This window comes from Octopus sinensis, linkage group LG4 (genome assembly GCF_006345805.1).
Source record: "Octopus sinensis linkage group LG4, ASM634580v1, whole genome shotgun sequence".
In the NCBI taxonomy this organism is placed as follows: Eukaryota; Metazoa; Mollusca; class Cephalopoda; order Octopoda; family Octopodidae; genus Octopus; species Octopus sinensis.
In genome coordinates, this window is record NC_043000.1 from 118,727,623 (window position 1) to 118,746,422 (window position 18,800).

The window sequence follows — 18,800 nt, forward strand, 5'->3', positions numbered from 1 at the left end:
ACCAATTTCATTCAAAAGGTATTGGTCAGTCCAATAAAAGGCGGCGAAATGCTTAGCGGTATTTCGTCTGCCACTATGTTCTGAGTTCAAATTCCGCCGAAGTCGACTTTGCCTTTCATCCTTTCGGGGTCGATTAAATAAGTACCAGTTAAGCACTGGGGTTGATATAATCGACTTAATCCGTTTGTCTGTCCTTGTTTGTCCTCTCTGTGTTTAGCCCCTTGTGGGTAGTAAAGAAATAGGTATTGGTCAGTCCAGGCCTATAATAAAAAAACACAGCCACAGTACCCCTGTGGAAATGAACCTGAAACACATGGATGTGAAGTGATCCTCTACACAAAACAGGCATGCCTGTCCCCCACACTGAACAGACAAAAAGATCTTTTAAAAACAATATGAAATGTAATTACTTACCACAGAGAAACATGACAATACTTGATAACGTGAGAATTAAAGGTTTGACATGGATTGGACAGCAATGGATGAGCACGCAGAGAAGGAAAACGGCAACCAGCCCTTGTAAGAGGAATGTCAAACTGATCATAACCTGCACCGAGATGAACCATGCTGTAGAAAAAAATAGAGAAAAGAAATGGTTACAAATCATATGAATCATTATATTATCATCACCATCGTTTAACGTCCGTTTTCCATGCTGGCATGGGTTGGACGGTTTTGACTGAGGGCTGGCAACCAGATGGCTGCACCAGGCTCCAGTCTTGATCTGGCAGTATTTCTACAGCAGGATGCCCTTCCTAACGCCAACCACTGCATGAGTGTAGTGGGTGCTTGAAAATTCTTTTCAAAATTAAGAGATGGGACAAGACCAGAGGAGACACAATTTTTTCATCATTTGGGACTTCTATTCTTTTTATCTACTACTACCAAATCAGGCCTTCTAGCTTCTATTACTCTGTCAGTCTGAATGTTAAAGTCCACAACATCTTGTATTTCTTACTTTCTAGTACTTTCCTAGGTTCATATTCATACCTATTTCTTTATTGCCCACAAGGGGCTAAACACAGGAAGGACAAACAAGGACAGACAAAGGGATTAAGTCGATTATATCGACCCCAGTGCGTAACTGGTACTTATTTAATCAACCCCCAAAAGGATGAAAGGCAAAGTCGACCTCGGCAGAATTTGAACTCAGAACGTAATGGCAGACGAAATACTGCTAAGCGTTTCACCCGGCGTGCTAACGTTTCTGCCAGCTCACCGTTTATCAGTATGTTCAAATCCTAGCTTTCTACATAGCTCCCAGTGGATTGCTCTCCCTAGATTGTCATTGAAGAGGTCAAAGAACTCCAACAAATAAACTAATAATAATGGTTTCAAATGTTGGCACAAGGCCAGCAAGTTCAGGGGAAGGGAAGGTAAATCATTTACATCAACCCCAGTGGTCTTCTAGTAGGTATTTTATCAACCCCGAAAGGATGAAGGGCAAAGTCAACTTCAGTGAAGTTTAAATTCAGAACATAAAGATGGATGAAATACAGCTAAGCACTTTGTCCCAGCATGCTAACAATTCTGCCAACTCACCACATTAAATATACTGCTAATTCATTTATTCTTTTATTCGTTTCAGTCATTTCGATTGTGGCCATGTTGGAGCACTGCCTTTAGTTGAGCAAACCGACTCTAGGACTTATTCTTTGGAAGCCTAGTACTTATTCTATCGGTCTCTTTTGCCGAACCACTAAGTTAAAGGGACATAAACACACCAACATCGATGTCAAGCGATGTTGGGGGTTACACACACACACACATATATATATATATATATATATATATATATATATATAGAAAGAGAGAGAGAGAGAGAGAGAGGCAGAAGCTGGCAGAATCATTAGCACAGAGGACAAAATGCTGAGAGACATTTCTTCTGGTGTTATGTTTTGAGATACAACTATTTTTTCTGTCTCATTTATCAAGTAACTGCATCTATTAGCGTAACCCTTTAGCATTCAGGTTATTTTGTCAAATATATTTATCTATTCACATTGCTTTGAATTAACCATGCATTATCTTGTAGCTTCAAGAGTTTGATGATGTGGTAATTTATTTTTAGAATGATGTAGAGTAGATGCTAGGGGCTAGATTTGGCCAGTTTCAACATAAAGCTTGTAGAAAATTTTGGTTGGATATGGCTGCGTGTAGGTGGCACATAAAAAGCACCAACCGATTGTGGCCATTGCCAGCCTCCCTGTGCCGGTAACATGTAAAAATCACCCAATACACTCACGAAGTGGTTGGTGTTAGGAAGGGCATCCAGCTGTAGAAACACTGCCAGATCAGACTGGAGCCTGGTGCAGCCTCCTGGCTTCCCAGACCCTGGTCAAACTGTCCAACCCATGCTAGCATGGAAAACGGACGTTAAATGATGATGATTATGATAAAGCTTCTGTTACTTTCTCTGAAATCCATTTTCAGTAATGGAACCATCAAAATACACATACTTGTCTGCTGATAGACCCACCCATGTCACATACTTCATCCCAATTTCCAAGAGCCTCTCATGATATCCCTGACCCCTAGCAAACTTCTGCTGTTTTATACCCTCAATCTGAAGCTCTTTTCTCCATATCCATAATTTCCTGGCAATGTATACTACAGAGCTGTTGTATCTCACAATATACATTGCTTCTACTGGTGTATATCTCTTACCTTTTAAGTTCCATCTCATACACAGCAACTACACATGTGCTTATGTCAATATTTGCCTGCATGTATAGATATAAGTATGGCCATAAAGTAGGAAGATTGCTTCCAAGCCATATGGTTCTGGGTTCAGTCCCACTGTATGGCACCTTGGGTAAGTGTCTTTGGCTATAACCCTACACTGACCAAAATCTTATTAATGGATTTGTTTGCTAAAAACTGTAAGAAGACTATCATACATGTGTTTGTGTGTGTATATTATTGTCTGCTTGCCTTGGTATCATGTAGTGGTTGTAAATGAATGCCACCATCATTCAAGCAGTGTCCATTTCTAAGTTTCCATGGAAACATGTCTGGTCATGGGGAAATATTACCTCAGAAGAAACTGGTTAGGGCTAACGATAAGAAAGGCATCCAACCATAGAAAATCAGCCTCAACAAATTTTGTTTGATCCATGTGAGCATGGAAACATGGACATTAAAATGATGATAATGATGATGATCTCTGGTATAATGGAGAGAAAAATGACCAGTTCCTTTATTTAAAGACATTCACATCAACATCGTGTACTTTCCTTAATAGTTTTTCACAGAGCATTAAAGAGTTGTGGACCTTTCAACCCAAAGCTATTGAAGTACCTGGTCCTGACTTTTAGATGGGGTGGATGTAACCTTTGGTAAAATTCAATGACATCCAGTTTAGGTATTTGTATAACACTTGATGCAGAAATTAGGTACTAGCCCTCCAAGAATTTTCCATATGGAGATTACTATATATTTCTCAGATCTTCACTACAGGAAGTAAGATTGTAGTTTTTTTCAGCCCCTCCCTGTTTTTCATCTGCTGCATTGTTACAATCTCTTTAACGTAGTGGCATTGTATTACATGAAGCTCTACAGTTAGTTTGGCACATTAGAGAGCACAGCTGAGAGCAGTAGTCTAGGCAGCTGAGAATAAAGATCTTTCATGAGGTTAGCATTATTTCTTGTCTTTTGCTCTTAGCCCTCCACTAGCATGGATGTCAGTCATTGAATTTGAGGCAAGTGAAATTGAAATCAAATTCAATGACTAGCATCTGTGCTAGTGGAGCACTAAGAGTACCATCCGAGTGGGATCGTTACGAGCATTGCCTTACAGGCACTTGTGCCGGTGGCATGTGAAAAGACATTCGAGCGAGGTCGTTGCCAGTGCCACTGGACTGACTCCTGTGCAGTTGGCATGTAAAAAACACCATTTGAGCATGGCCATTGCCAGTACCACCTGACTGGCCCTCATACCGGTGGCACGTAAAAGCACCCACTACACTCTTGAAGTGGTTGGTATTAGGAAGAGCATCTAGCTGTAGAAACTCTGCCAGATCAAAATTGGAGCCTGGTTCAGCAGTCCTCAGACAAATCATCCAACTCATGCTAGCATGGAAAGCGGACATTAAACGATGATGATGATGATTGTCCTGAAGGACCTTTGTATCCATCCTGCCAATTGTCTGCTCATTGGTGCCAATCTCAATAATGTGCATATGAAATAATGCATCATTACACATACTGATCACCAAGTTTCCCACTGTCTGTGACTCTGAGATTGCAGTGCCTTCAGGTTCTGTATATGCAGGCTGTGATGTATCTGTGAGCTGATACTGAAGTACTTTAAATTTTTTAGCATTAAACTGCATGTTGTTTTCTTCAGTCTACTTTATATTGCATTTGGATCTCACTGTAAGCTGAAAGCATCATCAAGGTTCTTTATTGCCTGTGATAATTTTGTATCATCAGCATATCTAGTGACAGTGGATGTCTGGGTGACCATGGCCATGTTTAAGAGAACTATTATAAACAGTCCTGGCTCCAAAGTTAACTGGGGGACAACACTCAGAATTTATGTTTCCTCAGAGACGGTACTATTGTTTGCAACTGTCTGACTACTGTCTTTTAAGAAATCGTACAACCACTTGTCTAGTTTACTACTATTCCAAAGTCTTGCAGCTTGTGACATATGCCATGGTCCACCTTTTCAAAGGCCTTTGCAAAGTCAAGATATATCACGTCAACATTTAAACAGCCAAACAGCTACTTCAAAACTCAGTCATAAAAGCTGTTTGAGGCAGCTTCTTCCGGACAGAAGCCAAGAGAGTATCATTCAATGTTGCTTTCTTCTAGGAACATTATCGGTTTCTTTCTGACGATTCATTACATGACTGATGTGTGAAGTCAGAGAAATGGGCCTGTAGTTCTTAGAGTCAGTTCCCACCTTTATGAACAGGTCATATAATATACCTTATTTTAGCTTTTAGTAAGTTTGCCACTTGCAAGGAAACTCTGTAAAAGTACCTGAAGTAGTTTTGCTAAAGCTTACTTCCATAACTTCAAGAGAATAGCTGGAAAGCCGTCAGGGTCAGTTGCTGAGCTAAAGCTCATTTTATCAATGGCCACTGTTACATCTCCCTTCTCAATGTCGATGAAATTGATGGTTGCCACTTATCTGCAGAGCTATAATATTAAAGAATTCAGCCAGTTTTTATTCATATGTGCTCCATGGAGGAGGTGAAGAGACTTTTAATTGTTCAATGAGCACTTCACTTATCCTTTGGAAGTCCATGGTCAGTGAGTCATTCCTTTGGAACAATGGTCCTATTTTGTACAGTATTGTTCCCTTTTATAGAAAACTTTAGGATTGCTTTTATGCTTTCTACAGCTCTACTCACTCTCTCTCTCTCCTCTTTCATTTGCCTGGAAGAAATTGATTTTGTTTTCAATATCCAGGACTGTCCATCTTAAATTAGATTTTCCACCATACTTCAGTTGCCTTCTCAACCAGTTTGAGATCTTTGTTCTGCATCTCAAAGATTTTCCTATCTCAGGAGACTTATTAGTAGGAATGTTGGCTTTTATTCAGGGACATATTTAGTGCATCCAGTTTGCACTGCCAACATCAAATGATTTGAGTTTTAAGTCGATGTCTTCGATGGACAGACTGTTAAACCAGTTTTGTGAACCTCTTTGTAGATTGATTTCCAGATTGCTTTATGGAAATTCAAATTGGATATGCCTTGAGTCCTTATGATAGGATAGATGCCAGATGTATGTATGTGCATATATATATATATATATATATATATATATATACACACACACACATGTTTTCGTGTGTATACATATATTAGGGTGTCCTGTTTTCAGGGTCAAAATTTTTTCTGAAGGCACCATTGTCTCATGCGGTGCTGGTAGATGAAAAATGAGATATACAAAGTGACAGGGCTCTAAAACGAGTTTTGTGATTACACAAGCCTTCTGAAGTTGAAAAAAATTGTCAAATTGGCAATTTTTATTGTGTCTGCGTAGTGTCAAGTCAAAAGGAATCCGTTTAATATTTGTTTCGTAAATCTTATGTGGATCTACACTCTGCTAGAAAATTATGGTGCAAGGCATAATTTATTTTTAATTAATTTATGACAAGCACAATGTAAAATGGTTGGCAAAAATTTGTTAATCATAAATCAACAATAACCTTCCAAAATACATTTTTTTAATTTACATTATTTACATTTGACGGATATTTGTCCTCATCTTGTTTGTTATTAACACAACGTTTCAGCTGATATACTTTCCAGCCTTCTTCAGGTGTCTTGGGGAAATTTTGAACCTGGGTTCTCATTCCTAAGATATTTTTTAATGTTATTATTATTATTATTGTTGTTATTGTTCAGGTTACTGCTTGGAATCGGACTCGGAGTCTTGGGGTTAGTAGCCCATGCTCTTAACCACTACGCCATATGCCTGTGGGCATAGTGTGTAGAGGTTAACCATTACACCACTTAAGTGGTTAAGTGGCATAGTGGTTAAGAGCACTAACCACAAGATTCTGAGTTTGATTCCAAGCAGTGACCTGAAAAATAACAATAATAATAATAATAATAACAACAACAACATCGAAAAATACCTTAGGAATGACAATCCAGGTTCGAAATTTCCCCAAGACACCTGAAGAAGGCTGTAGGTATATCAGCCAAAATGTTGTGTTAACAACAAACAAGATGAGGACCAAATATCCATCAAATGTAAATAATAATTCCTCATCACTTAAATATAGAACTGTACATTTTTTATATACTCTTAAAGTACATAATACACATTGTACTATAAAAAGAATCATCAGTATGTACCTATACAGCAGATTTTTTTAACAGGAAATATTATGACTAAATGTTCATCGTCCACTTAGCACTTAAACATGAGGAACCATGCTGAAATATTTGAAATATATTTAACTGCCATTCCAAACCACCAAGGAGGCTGCAGTTCAGGTTCCTTATCCTTTTGTTCATGTGGAGGGTTCCCTTGTTCTTTCCTATTTATGGTTGTACAACATCTAGTTGATTTTAAGATTTTTAATCAACTGTGTAACTTTTGTGCTTGTTATAATTATTAATAATAATAATAATAATAATAATAATAATAATCCTTTCAGCTATAGGCACATGGACTGAAAATTCGTGGGGAGGGCATCAGTTGATTACAAAGACCAAGTACTCAACTGGTATTTATTTTATCGAAACCCGAAAAGATGAAAGGCAAAGTCAATCCCAGTGGTATTTGAACTCAGAACGTAAAGATGGACGAAATGCTGCTAAGCGTTTTGCCCGGCATGCTAAAGATTCTGCTAGCTCGCTGCCTTAATAATAATAATAACTCTTTCTACTATAGGCACAAGGCCATAAATTTTGAGGGGAGAGAATTAGTTGATACTATCAACCCAATACTTGATTGGTACTTTATTTTATTGACCTGGAATGACAAATGACAATGTTACCATGTCAGGATTTGAACTCAGAATGTAAAGACCCAACGAAATATTATGCTTGATGCTCTGAGGGTTCTTTCAGCTTCGTGCCCTAATAATTATTTCATATGCTCACACACAAGCACATCGGCAACATTCATTGATTTCTTGAAAATGGGGTCATAACCCCAAATTATTGAATGCAAGGTAAGTCTACATTAATTCATATATTTCTCTTCATGTGATTTGCCTTGCATTTACTTCACATTGTTCTGGCCTTACCCACAATCTTTTATACAGTATATATATACATATATACATATATATATATATATATATATACACACACAAATATATATTTATATACAGGCTGTATGATGCATACAGGCTGTGTAAGGTATTTGAGGACACATTTTTGAGGTCATTGATGCATTTTTTGCTATCTCTGTATAATCTTTGCCTCAGAAAATAATAATGGCAAACACTCAGCTTACTCAAGAAATGAAGAGGCATGCTGTTATTGCATAGCGATTTAGAAATATCTTGATTTTTAAAAGTTGCCAAATCTTTCATCTACAAAGTTTTGTAAGGAGCTAGAGACTGAAGATTGAAACGTATCACCAGTATTGAAACATAAAAAGCATTCTAAACACTCTAAAATCATCAGGACACCTCAATTTATCCAGCAAGCTCAACAGACTATTGATTAAAATCCCAGATAGTTCATGAGGTCAATTGCAAAAGACCTCCATGTGTAAGAAGGAACAGTCAGAAATGCTGTCCACAAAGACATCAGATGATGTCTTATATGATGAGGAAAGGTCAATTTGTCAGAAAAAGCAAAAGAAAATCACTACATCAGATCTAAAAGGCTCTTAAACAAACTGAAATATCCAGTAGAAGAAGATTTGATTTGGTTTTTCCCAAACGAGAAAAACTCCGACCAAGATCAAAACGTTAACAGAAGAAATGACAGATGGTTATGTGCAGGCCCTTCTGAAGTTCCAAGTGTTATGCATACAAAATGTCTTGCAAATGTCATGGTTTTAGGGGTTGTCAGCAATGAAGGACATGTGATACCCCCTTCTTTACTTCTGCCTACATTGAGGTCCTGGAAATAATATTTAAGCCCTAGATAGACAGTGTATGCAGTGGAAGGTCATATCTGTTTCAGTTTGACTGTGCCCTATTACACATGGCTCTAGTAACATAGAAATGGATGGTTGAAAATTTTCATGATCACACAACCCATACATTTGGCCTCCTAATTCCCCAGATCTAGATCCATTGGACTATTATATGTGGAGTGTTGTTGCGAGAGAGGTCAATGAACACACCCATAACAACAAAGATTCTTTGGAAGCTGCCATAGTCAGAATAATGTCCAGAATGAACCAGGACCACTTGATTCGAGCATGTAGATCTCGTATAAAAGCAGTTTTTGATGCTGAAGATGGCTTTATTGAATAACATTATAGAAAAGGTTTATTTTAGTTTCATAGCATTTTTTTATAAAGTTATCTGTTATTATATATGGCTCTTTTTTATAAACGTAAATCTGTCCTCAAATATCTTACGCACCTTCTCCGTGTGTATGTGTGTATATATATATATATATATATATTATATATATATATATATATCCATGGCTATACACGCTGACGCGCGCGCACACACACGACAAAGCCTCTGTGAACTAAAAACTCTTGAACAAGTATTAACCAAAGTTAATTTCGGTTAGTAAAATATAAATCCTAATACCCACGTATCAGTGCAAGATCTGTAAATATAAGTCGACATGGCGAAGTTCGTCGCACAGTTTTATTTACTTTTTTTCCCCCATTTTCCAAGTGTTTTAGAAAATTATAACCGTCACAGCCCTTGTCGTTAAGTTACAGGTGTAATAAATCACCTGTTGATGGATATTTTTAATAACGAATTGTCGATAATAAATAACGAATTATTTGATAGTCTATTGTCTTACCTGTATCATTATAAATATAATCGCCATTTCTTGTGTTACGATTTTAATTACAGGTGAAATAAAACAATTCATAAACACGCATTTAATCTAATGTCGCTATAATACATAACTAAAGTGGATCAATGCGTGGTGGCAATATTTTATAAGTTACAAAAGGAAAATATATTTAAAAATATCAAATTAACAAACGAACTTATTTAAAATCTATTAATCTTGAGAAAGTTCTTTGCTTTACTATCGGAAAATAACTCAATGACCGTTGTTTATAACTAAACTAATTTCAAAGTTTCATATATCGCCATATTTTGGTGATGATTAATTAAAGGTGTAAACAGGTAACTAACGTGACACCAATTCCTAGGAAATTTACTAACTTGATGGTTAGTTAATTATACTTTACGATTTCCTTTTTATATCTATATAGAAAAGAATATCACATGAAAACGAAATTTTGAAACAGTGCAACATAGAATAAAACGTTCGACACAACTAGACCATAATATCTTTGTCGACCTAATTTTCGTTAATACGTGAGCAACTGCAGAAAGAATTTAAGAAGAGAGGAAGAAAAAAAAGTTATGGACTTACGAGGTGACAGCCACTCCCAGATGGGTCTATATTCGTAGGAGAAAATATACCAGCAACCTTTGTAGCGTTTACCTTGGTAGTCTTGATAAAATGTATAATCATTGAAACAAGTTTCCCAAAGGCCGAGTTTCACGAATTTATTGTTGGCCTGTTCGAAAGATTCCAGCCAGTTTGGACTGGAGAAAGCTATAACCATTAAAAAAAAGGCTAAACCGGTCATGGAAAAGCCATATATAAACATTCGAGAACTCGACATGTTCAAACAATATCGAAGGTCTCTCTTATCGACAGGTAAATGTTCCTACGTTGATCTATACTACATATATTTAATATATCTGAGGTGAAAATTAACCTCAAGTTATTGTCGATATAATATAATTGCTTTGATGGCCGCCTTATATACGATTGGCTGCTTGCTCTGACGAGACACAGGAAACTGACAACGATCAGGCAGTCAGGCTGGCTACCTACCTACATTTGAAGTCACTATATTGTTTAGGCTTGTTATCTACAGGTAAGGACAGGTGAGTAACTAAATCAGCCAAGTAGTTCAACAAGTGACAGCAGTAAATTTATAGCAGTTGGCCACATATCACCCGGGAAACTTGCAGAAGAATAGGAAAATCTAAATAGATATACATACCAGTATTATTCAGGAAATATACATATAAAATAATATTAGGATATGTGTTCTAGAATAGCAAAGCAGTTTATTTAAAATACAAATCGTCGTAGCAGCAGACTAAACAATGAAAAGGTAAAGGTTTCTTTTAAGTTAGATAGACATATACAAAAAGACTTAATGGTCGTTAAGGGGGTATTTAATAAAAGGGAAAAGGGTCTAAATGTTGAAACGAAATTGTAAGTATACAACACTAAATATATAGGTTGGTCATAGCTGGAAAGACGGAATTTTAAAGTTTACTATTAAACTTTTAAAAAATAGCAAATATGACGTTTTATTTTCTTTTTCCACAATTCAAATGGTGGGATTGAGAGCAAGCCAAGCCAGTTTCAATTCCAAGTCAGAGGACATTATCAACTTCCGTTCTGTAGCTTATGCTTAAGCTCGCTGTTAGCGTGCTAAAGAAGAGCAGTGGAGATGTTGGGGAGGATAACTATAGTAGCAAATTTGGAACTTGCCATTCTAAGTTCAATTCCAAACACAGCTTAACCTTCTTCCCACTGTTGATGTCACTCTAATATCTAAAGCCAGCCTTAATCATACAGACCTATAATCAAATGAATATCAGCCATCATTATCCAGTCTTTTTGGGTTGTTTTTGTTTTTTTTATTCAGACCTAGTGAATCTAGGATTACATTATTCAGTCTTTCTTTAAAAATAGGATACGATTGCTGGGAGAGAGATGACTTCGATAATATATTTCTATACAGGTGCAGGAGTTGCTGTGTGGTAAGTACCTTGCTTATGAACCACATGGTTCTGGGTTCAGTCGCACTGCATGGCAGCACCTTGGGCAAGTGTCTTCTACTATAGCCTCGGGCCGAGCAAAGCCTTGTGAGTGGTTTTGGTAGATGGAAACTGAAAGAAGCCTGTTTATATATATATATATATATAGGTATGTATGTGTATCTGTTTGTCCCCCCAACATCGCTTGACAACCGATGCTGGTGTGTTTACGCCCCCCGTAACTTAGCTGTTCGGCAAAAGAGACTGATAGAATAAGTACTAGGCTTCCAAAGAATAAGTCCTGGGGTCAATTAGCTCGACTAAAGGCAGTGCTCCAGCATGGCCACAGTCAAATGACTGAGGCAAGTAAAAGTGTAAAGAGTGGCCGACTGGCCAGGTTGCCAGCTTGCCTGATGGCAAATGGACCCTTCGCCATTAGAACCCATATATGGGGGCTCGTGTTAGCATGTAAGGGGCCCATCTTCTCAAGTTTGAGAATTTTTTATTCACTCCTGGAAAAATGCATTATTTCAGCCTGACTGTGTTTGTAGACAGCTGAAAAGAATACTTCTAACACAAAAAAAAAAAGATAGCATTGTAGTTGTGAATGGGCCCCCTTAGTCTCCTGGCAATCTGTATTTTTAGACCCTGTCCACCACTGCTTCTATACTCTTTTTACTTTTTTTACTCTTTTACTTGTTTCAGTCATTTGACTGTGGCCATGCTGGAACACTGCCTTTAGTTGAGCAAATCTACCCCAGAACTTATTCTTTGTAAGCCTAGTACTTATTCTATCTGTCTCTTTCGCCGAACTGCTAGGTTACGGTGATATAAACACACCAGTATTGGTTGTCAAGCGATGTTAGGGGGACAGACACAGACACACATACATATATACGACGGGCTTCTTACAGTTTCCATCTATCAAATTCACTCAAGGCTTTGGTCGGCCTGAGGCTATAGTAGACTGAATCAGTGGGACTGAATCCGGAACCATGTGGTTGGTAAGCAAGCTACTTGCCACACAGCCACTCCTGCACCTATGATATACTTATGTGTAAAAACATATTCAATTGACCATACACCTATTTTTAAAATTAGTATTGTACCTAATCAAATTAAATTAAAATTGTGGATAAGGTGGCAAGCTAGTAGAATCATTTGCACACAGGGCTAATGTTTAGCAGCACTTTGTCTGTCTTTGCATTCTAAGTTCAAATTCCACCAAAGTCGACTTTGCCTTTTGTTCTTTCAGGGTTGATTAAAAAAAGTACCAGTTGTACACTGGGGCCGAAGTAATTGGCTTCACCCTCTCTAAAAAATGAATTGCTGGCCTTGTGCCAAAATTTGAAACCAATAAATTAGAACTGGATATAGCTAGTTAGTAGTGCACTACACCACCACCACTACTACTACTACTACTATTACATGTTGTTTGAAGAGGAGTTGCCAGTGATATACATTATGTGGTGCCACATAAAAAAGTACTCAATATACACGGTAAAGCTGTGGGCATTAGGAGGGACATCCAGCCTAAAAAGCCATGTCACTACCAGATATCTTGAATGTTTTAAGCACAGTTAGTTGTAAGCATTTTGGTTATGTGTCTTTAAGGATATCTTCCTCTCTCTCTCTCTCTCACTAGTTTTAAAGACCTTGTAAAGGATCTTGGACATTATTGTTTCTCCTAAAAGATCAAAAGAAAAAAAGTAAATAGGAAAGAGATAGTGCCTATGACTCTTTACAAGGCCTCTGGGATTGAAAGGAGGAATGTCAGAAATGTATCCTCAAAGCAGAGAACTGGTCTGGTGTTACACTGGGCAACTGATTAAATCTACCCCCCCCCCAATGATGGGGATGGCCAGCATGAGCTGTTACATTCCAGATCAAGCTAGTTCTGGTCAGATCAGTCAAGTAGCTTCATCCACAGCAGATGTCATCACTGCTACAGATCAAAAGCAGGACTTGCAGCCCATATGTGTACCTGCCAGGGATGATTTCTGAACAAGAACTGTCAACTTTTCTACCAATGCATGGGCAGCCTAAGAAGAAAGGCAGATCAGGTACCAGCGCTCTATAAACATTCATTATTTCTTTAATGCCTACAAGGGGCTAAACATAGAGGGGACAAACAAGGACAGACAAATGGATTAAGTCAATTACATCGACCCCAGGTACTTAATTTGTCGACCCTGAAAGGATGAAAGGCAAAGTCGACCTCGGTGGAATTTGAACTCAGAACGTAATGGCAGACGAAATACCTATTTCTTTATTACCCACAAAGGGCTAAACATAGAGTGGGCAAACAAGGACAGACATAGGTATTAAGTCGATTACATCAAACCCAGTGCATAACTGGTACCTAATTTATCAATTCCAAAAGGATGAAAGGCAAAGTCGACCTCAGCGGAATTTGAACTCAGAACGTAATGGCAGACGAAATACCGCCAAGCATTTTGCCTGGCGTGTTAACGTTTCTGCCAGCTCACCACTGTAAACATTCCTTTCAACATCTTCATCCTTTGCTCTATAAACATTCCTTTCAACATCTTTTCTCTGCCACTGAAAATGTTTTTATGAACTCAAATGCTTGACAGACATTACAAGTACACCTCATCATCATTTAATGCCCAGTTTTCAAGCTTGCATGGGTCAGACAAAATTTGTTGAGGCAGATTTTCTAGTCAGGTCAACTTCCTTTATCAAATTATTTTGTTATTGCTACTTTGGTGAATTTCTTTGCAATGATGGTCTTTGTATAACTTAGACTGCTGAAAACACATATCAGTCTTCTGAATTCCTCAAACAGAATGGCTTGGAAGCGGCCCTGTTGTCTTCCATCCAGTTTTCCTGGCCATAAAATTACAGCTGTATATGATAAATGAATACTCTCAATGCCTCTCACATCTCCCCTGATTTGTTAATTGGTCATTTATCATATAATCATCATCATCATCATCATCGTTTAACGTCCGCTTTCCATGCTAGCATGGGTTGGACGGTTCAACTGGGGTCTGGTGAGCCCGAAGCTGCACCAGGCCAGTCAGATCTGGCAGTGTTTCTACAGCTGGATGCCCTTCCTAACGCCAACCACTCCGAGAGTGTAGTGGGTGATTTTATGTGCCACCGACACGGGTGCCAGACGAGGCTGGCAGATGGCCACGCTCGGATGGTGTTTTTTATGTGCCACTGACACAGGTGCCAGACGAGGCTGGCAGACGGCCACGCTCGGATGGTGTTTTTTATGTGCCACCGACACAGGTGCCAGACGAGGCTGGCAGACGGCCACGATCGGATGGTGTTTGTTACGTGCCCAGTCGATGCGGTACTGGCTACGGCCACGTTCGGATGGTTTTCTTATGTGCCACCGGCACTGGTACTACAAAGATACAAATTCCATTGATGTTCATCTATTTTGATTTGGTTTGATTTGATTTGATTTTCACTTGCCTCAACAGGTCTTCACAAGTGTCACAAGAAGGAAGGTATGCACAGGTGGACTGACTTCGTCCCAGGTAGGGGCCACGGGTTATGGCTTCACTAGTCTTGCTGGGTCTTCTCACGCACAGCATACTTCCATAGGTCTCGGTCTCTAGTCATTTCCATGGTGAGACCTAACGTTCGAAGGTCGTGCTTCACCACCTCATCCCAGGTTTTCCTGGATCTACCTCTTCCACGGGTTCCCTCAACTGCTAGGGATTGGCACTTTCTCACACACCTATCTTCATCCATTCTCGCCACATGACCATACCAGCGCAATCGTCTCTCTTGCACACCACAACTGATGCTTCTTAGGTACAGCATTTCTCTCAAGGTACTAATAGATTAAATAAATGATTACAAAAGAAAAATATTTCACTTATGTGTCCAAGTATAACTGAAAATTAAATTAAATATTCCATTATGATTTTGCTGTGTCTTAAGAGGGTCATTAAATCAAAATAAACACACACACACCTGTTCTATTTCTTTACTTTCATCTGTCAACTATGTAACGAGTTAACTGATTGTTTGATTAATTATTTATTCAGTCAATTAATAAGCTAGTTTGTCAAAGTACTTTCATCACCATTTACAATCTCATCAATGACTCACCCTCTGTACTTCAGGTGTGTCACAACTCATTATAACAGAATCTGTTTCAATACAGGTGTTCCCATCAAGAATCTTGCAAACCAAATACAAACACAAAATATTCCATTATCATTGTAGTTCAACCCTTCAGCATTCAGATTACTCTGTCAAACATACTGCTTGTTTATTCTCATTCTTTGGAATCAATTATACATTATCTCATAAGCTTCAAGATCTTGATAATGTGATTGTCTCTCTTTATAGTGATAGTGTAGGGAAGGTGTGAGAAGCTAGATATGGTCAGTTTGGACACAAAACCGGTAGAATATTTGGGCCAGATATAGCTGGTTTAAATGCTAAGTCCACAAAAAATTTATTAAATGAGGTAACTTCTCCAGAAAATCATTTAAATATACAAGTTTAACTTAATTTTTACAACACACAAAAATGGCCTTCTCTGAACTCCTTGGTTATTTTCAGCAGTGTATTATAAAATCATTTAAGAACCTATCTGATGAAATACACTATCTTTTCTCTTTGTTTTCATTTATTAATATTACCTTAGATATTTGGCCTAGCTTCTCAGCTACTTGGTTCAAAAGTTTCTGGGGTGCCGGTGTTTCTCCTTTCTCTACCTACTGTCTTTGGTGCTTCACATTTTTATAGAGAACCCATTTCTCATCACCAGTCACTATTTAGTCCAGAAAGGGTTTATTCGTGAGATGTGACAGCAAAGTAGAGCACATATTCACTCTTTGCATGTGATTAGACTCGGGAAGTTTGTGAGGAATCTGACTTTTTCAATAACCAAATCCAAGCTTCTCTGTTAGTTCCTCAACAGTTACGATGGGATTTTGCTCCACCAGAGTTTGCAGGACATCCTTGTCGAGCTTACAGATCTTCTAGGCTTCTAGTTTCTGGAACCACCGTTGACATTGGCTGATGCTTATTGTCCAATCACCATATACTGCATTAATATTCCTCACGCTGTCACTGCATTGTTGCCTTTATTGAACTCGTGAAGCAAAATATGCCGAATATGCTCCTTTGTCACTTCCATTATAGCTCTGAAAAAATAACTCTTAAAATCAAACTGCATTCTTCAAAACTTGCACTAAGAATAAGTACTAAGTAAAATTACTACCTGCTCTTATTGCAAGTTGACTTTTATTTCACGCAATTGACAAAACCACAATATTTATGAGATGACCCAATAGAATGTAATTTATGGGAGATTTGATTATTATTTGTAGCTTGTTAAGTAAGTTCACACAAGCTCCTTTGTTTACTCATCTTAACAGCCATATGTTTGGAATGTCACACTAGCCCTGTCCATTTGACAAGCTACCTGTATATAACCATAGTTTTTAGTTCAGAAAAGTTGGCTAGAGTTATTCAACAATAATCTGATTTAGAAAATAAATGTGAAAATTATTTTCATAGAAAAAGGCAAAGGAGTGGCTGTGTGGTAAGTAGCTTGCTTGCGAACCACATGGTTTCAGGTTCAGTCCCACACCATGGCACCTTGAGCAAGTGTCTATTACTATAGCTTTGGGCTGACCAAAGCCTTGTGAGTGGATTTGGTAAAGGGAAACTGAAAGAAGACCATCGTATATATATATATATATATATATATATATACGTTTAAATATTTGTTGTGCAAGATTTTTTATGTGAAGTCGTGTGTTGAAACAGATATTGTTATATTTCATTAGACAAATTACAGAAGCTACACACATAATAGAAAATAAACCTAGCCTGAATAGAAAACTAGAATGGAGCACTAACACACACCACAACATATGACGATAGAGGATCCTGAAAACATAATAAATACACAGATAAATAAATAAACTAATAGAAATAAATAACTATATATATATATATATTTTTCGATTCAATTTATTCTTATTATTACTAGTATTGTTGTTATACATACATACATACATACATACATACATACATACAAGCATATGTAATGATAATAATGGGTGGATGTAAACACATGAACAAAATAAGAATAAACAAAAACAACAAAAACAAAATACAAATTACATGAACATATAAAATTACAAATTACATGAACATATATAAACAGAAGATACAAATATTACAGGCATCCCCCACAAACACACACTAAATAAACATAAACGCACATAGAGATATAAGCATGTACAAATGAAGACATACAATAGAAATACAAAATGGCTGACGGTTAGTAAGGAGAGTCAGATATAAGGAAGAAGAAAACAAAGGACCACTGATGTGGTCACAGGAGTGTGACGAAAGAACTCTGGCCGAAATAAGATTAAGATTAATGTAAAAAATAAATAACACTGAAGCAAAGTAACACCAAATATATAGTGTTTTTATTGGCTAAACTGGCAAAATGATCATTCCGAAATATAACAATATATATATATATATATATATATAATATATATATATATATATATATGTATGTGTGTGTATATGTTGTGTGTCTGTGTTTGTCCCCCAACATCACTTGACCAAAGCCTTGTGAGTGGATTTGGAAGACGGAAACTGAAAGAAGCCTGTCATATATATGTATATATATGTGTGTGTTTGTGTTTGTCTCCGCCCCCCCACCACCACCACCACCACCAACATCGCTTGAACACTGATGCTGGTGTGCAAAAGAGACCGATAGAATAAGTACTAGGTTTACAAAGAATAAGTCCTGGGGTTGATTTGCTTGACTAAAAGCAGTGCTCCAGCACAGCCACAGTCAAATGACTGAAACAAGTAAAAGAGTAAAACAGAGTAAAGAGAGAATTTGAACTAAAAACAATCTGATGATTACTCTTTTACTTGTTTCAGTCATTTGACTGCAGCCATGCTGGAGCACCACCTTTAGTCAAGCAAATTGACCCCAGGACTTATTGTTTCTAAGACTAGTGCTTATTCTATTGGTCTCTTTGGCCGAACCGCTAAGTTATGGGGACTTAAACACAACATCGGTTGTCAAGCGATGTTGGGGGAGGGGGGACAAACACACACACACATATATATATATATATATACATATGTACAATAGGCTTCATTCAGTTTCTGTCTACCAAATCCACTCACAAGGCTTTGGTCGGCCCGAGGCTATAGTAGAAGACACTTGCCCAAGGTGCTTACCACACAGCCACTCCTGCACTTATTAGTAGAATTTACTTTTTTTATTCTTTTATTTGTTTCAGTCACGTGACTGCAGCCATGCTGGAGCACTACCTTTAGTCAAACAAATCGACCCCAGGACTTATTCTTTGTAAGCCTAGTACTTATTCTAACAATC

General features: G+C 37.7%; 1 protein-coding gene across 3 annotated transcripts in view; it reads right to left on the reverse strand.

Annotated features, from left to right (window-relative positions):
• LOC115211099 overlaps window positions 1-18,800 on the reverse strand; it is a 54,799-nt gene that overhangs the window by 19,375 nt on the left and 16,624 nt on the right. For 2 of the 3 annotated variants that reach the window (XM_029779994.2, XM_029779992.2), the window contains exon 2: window positions 415-567. In XM_029779994.2, coding sequence (XP_029635854.1) covers window positions 415-567 — 153 coding nt within the window. Of the gene's footprint in view, window positions 1-414; window positions 568-10,010; window positions 10,471-18,800 lie in introns of those variants that run through there. The other variant, XM_029779993.2, reaches the window with a different exon arrangement.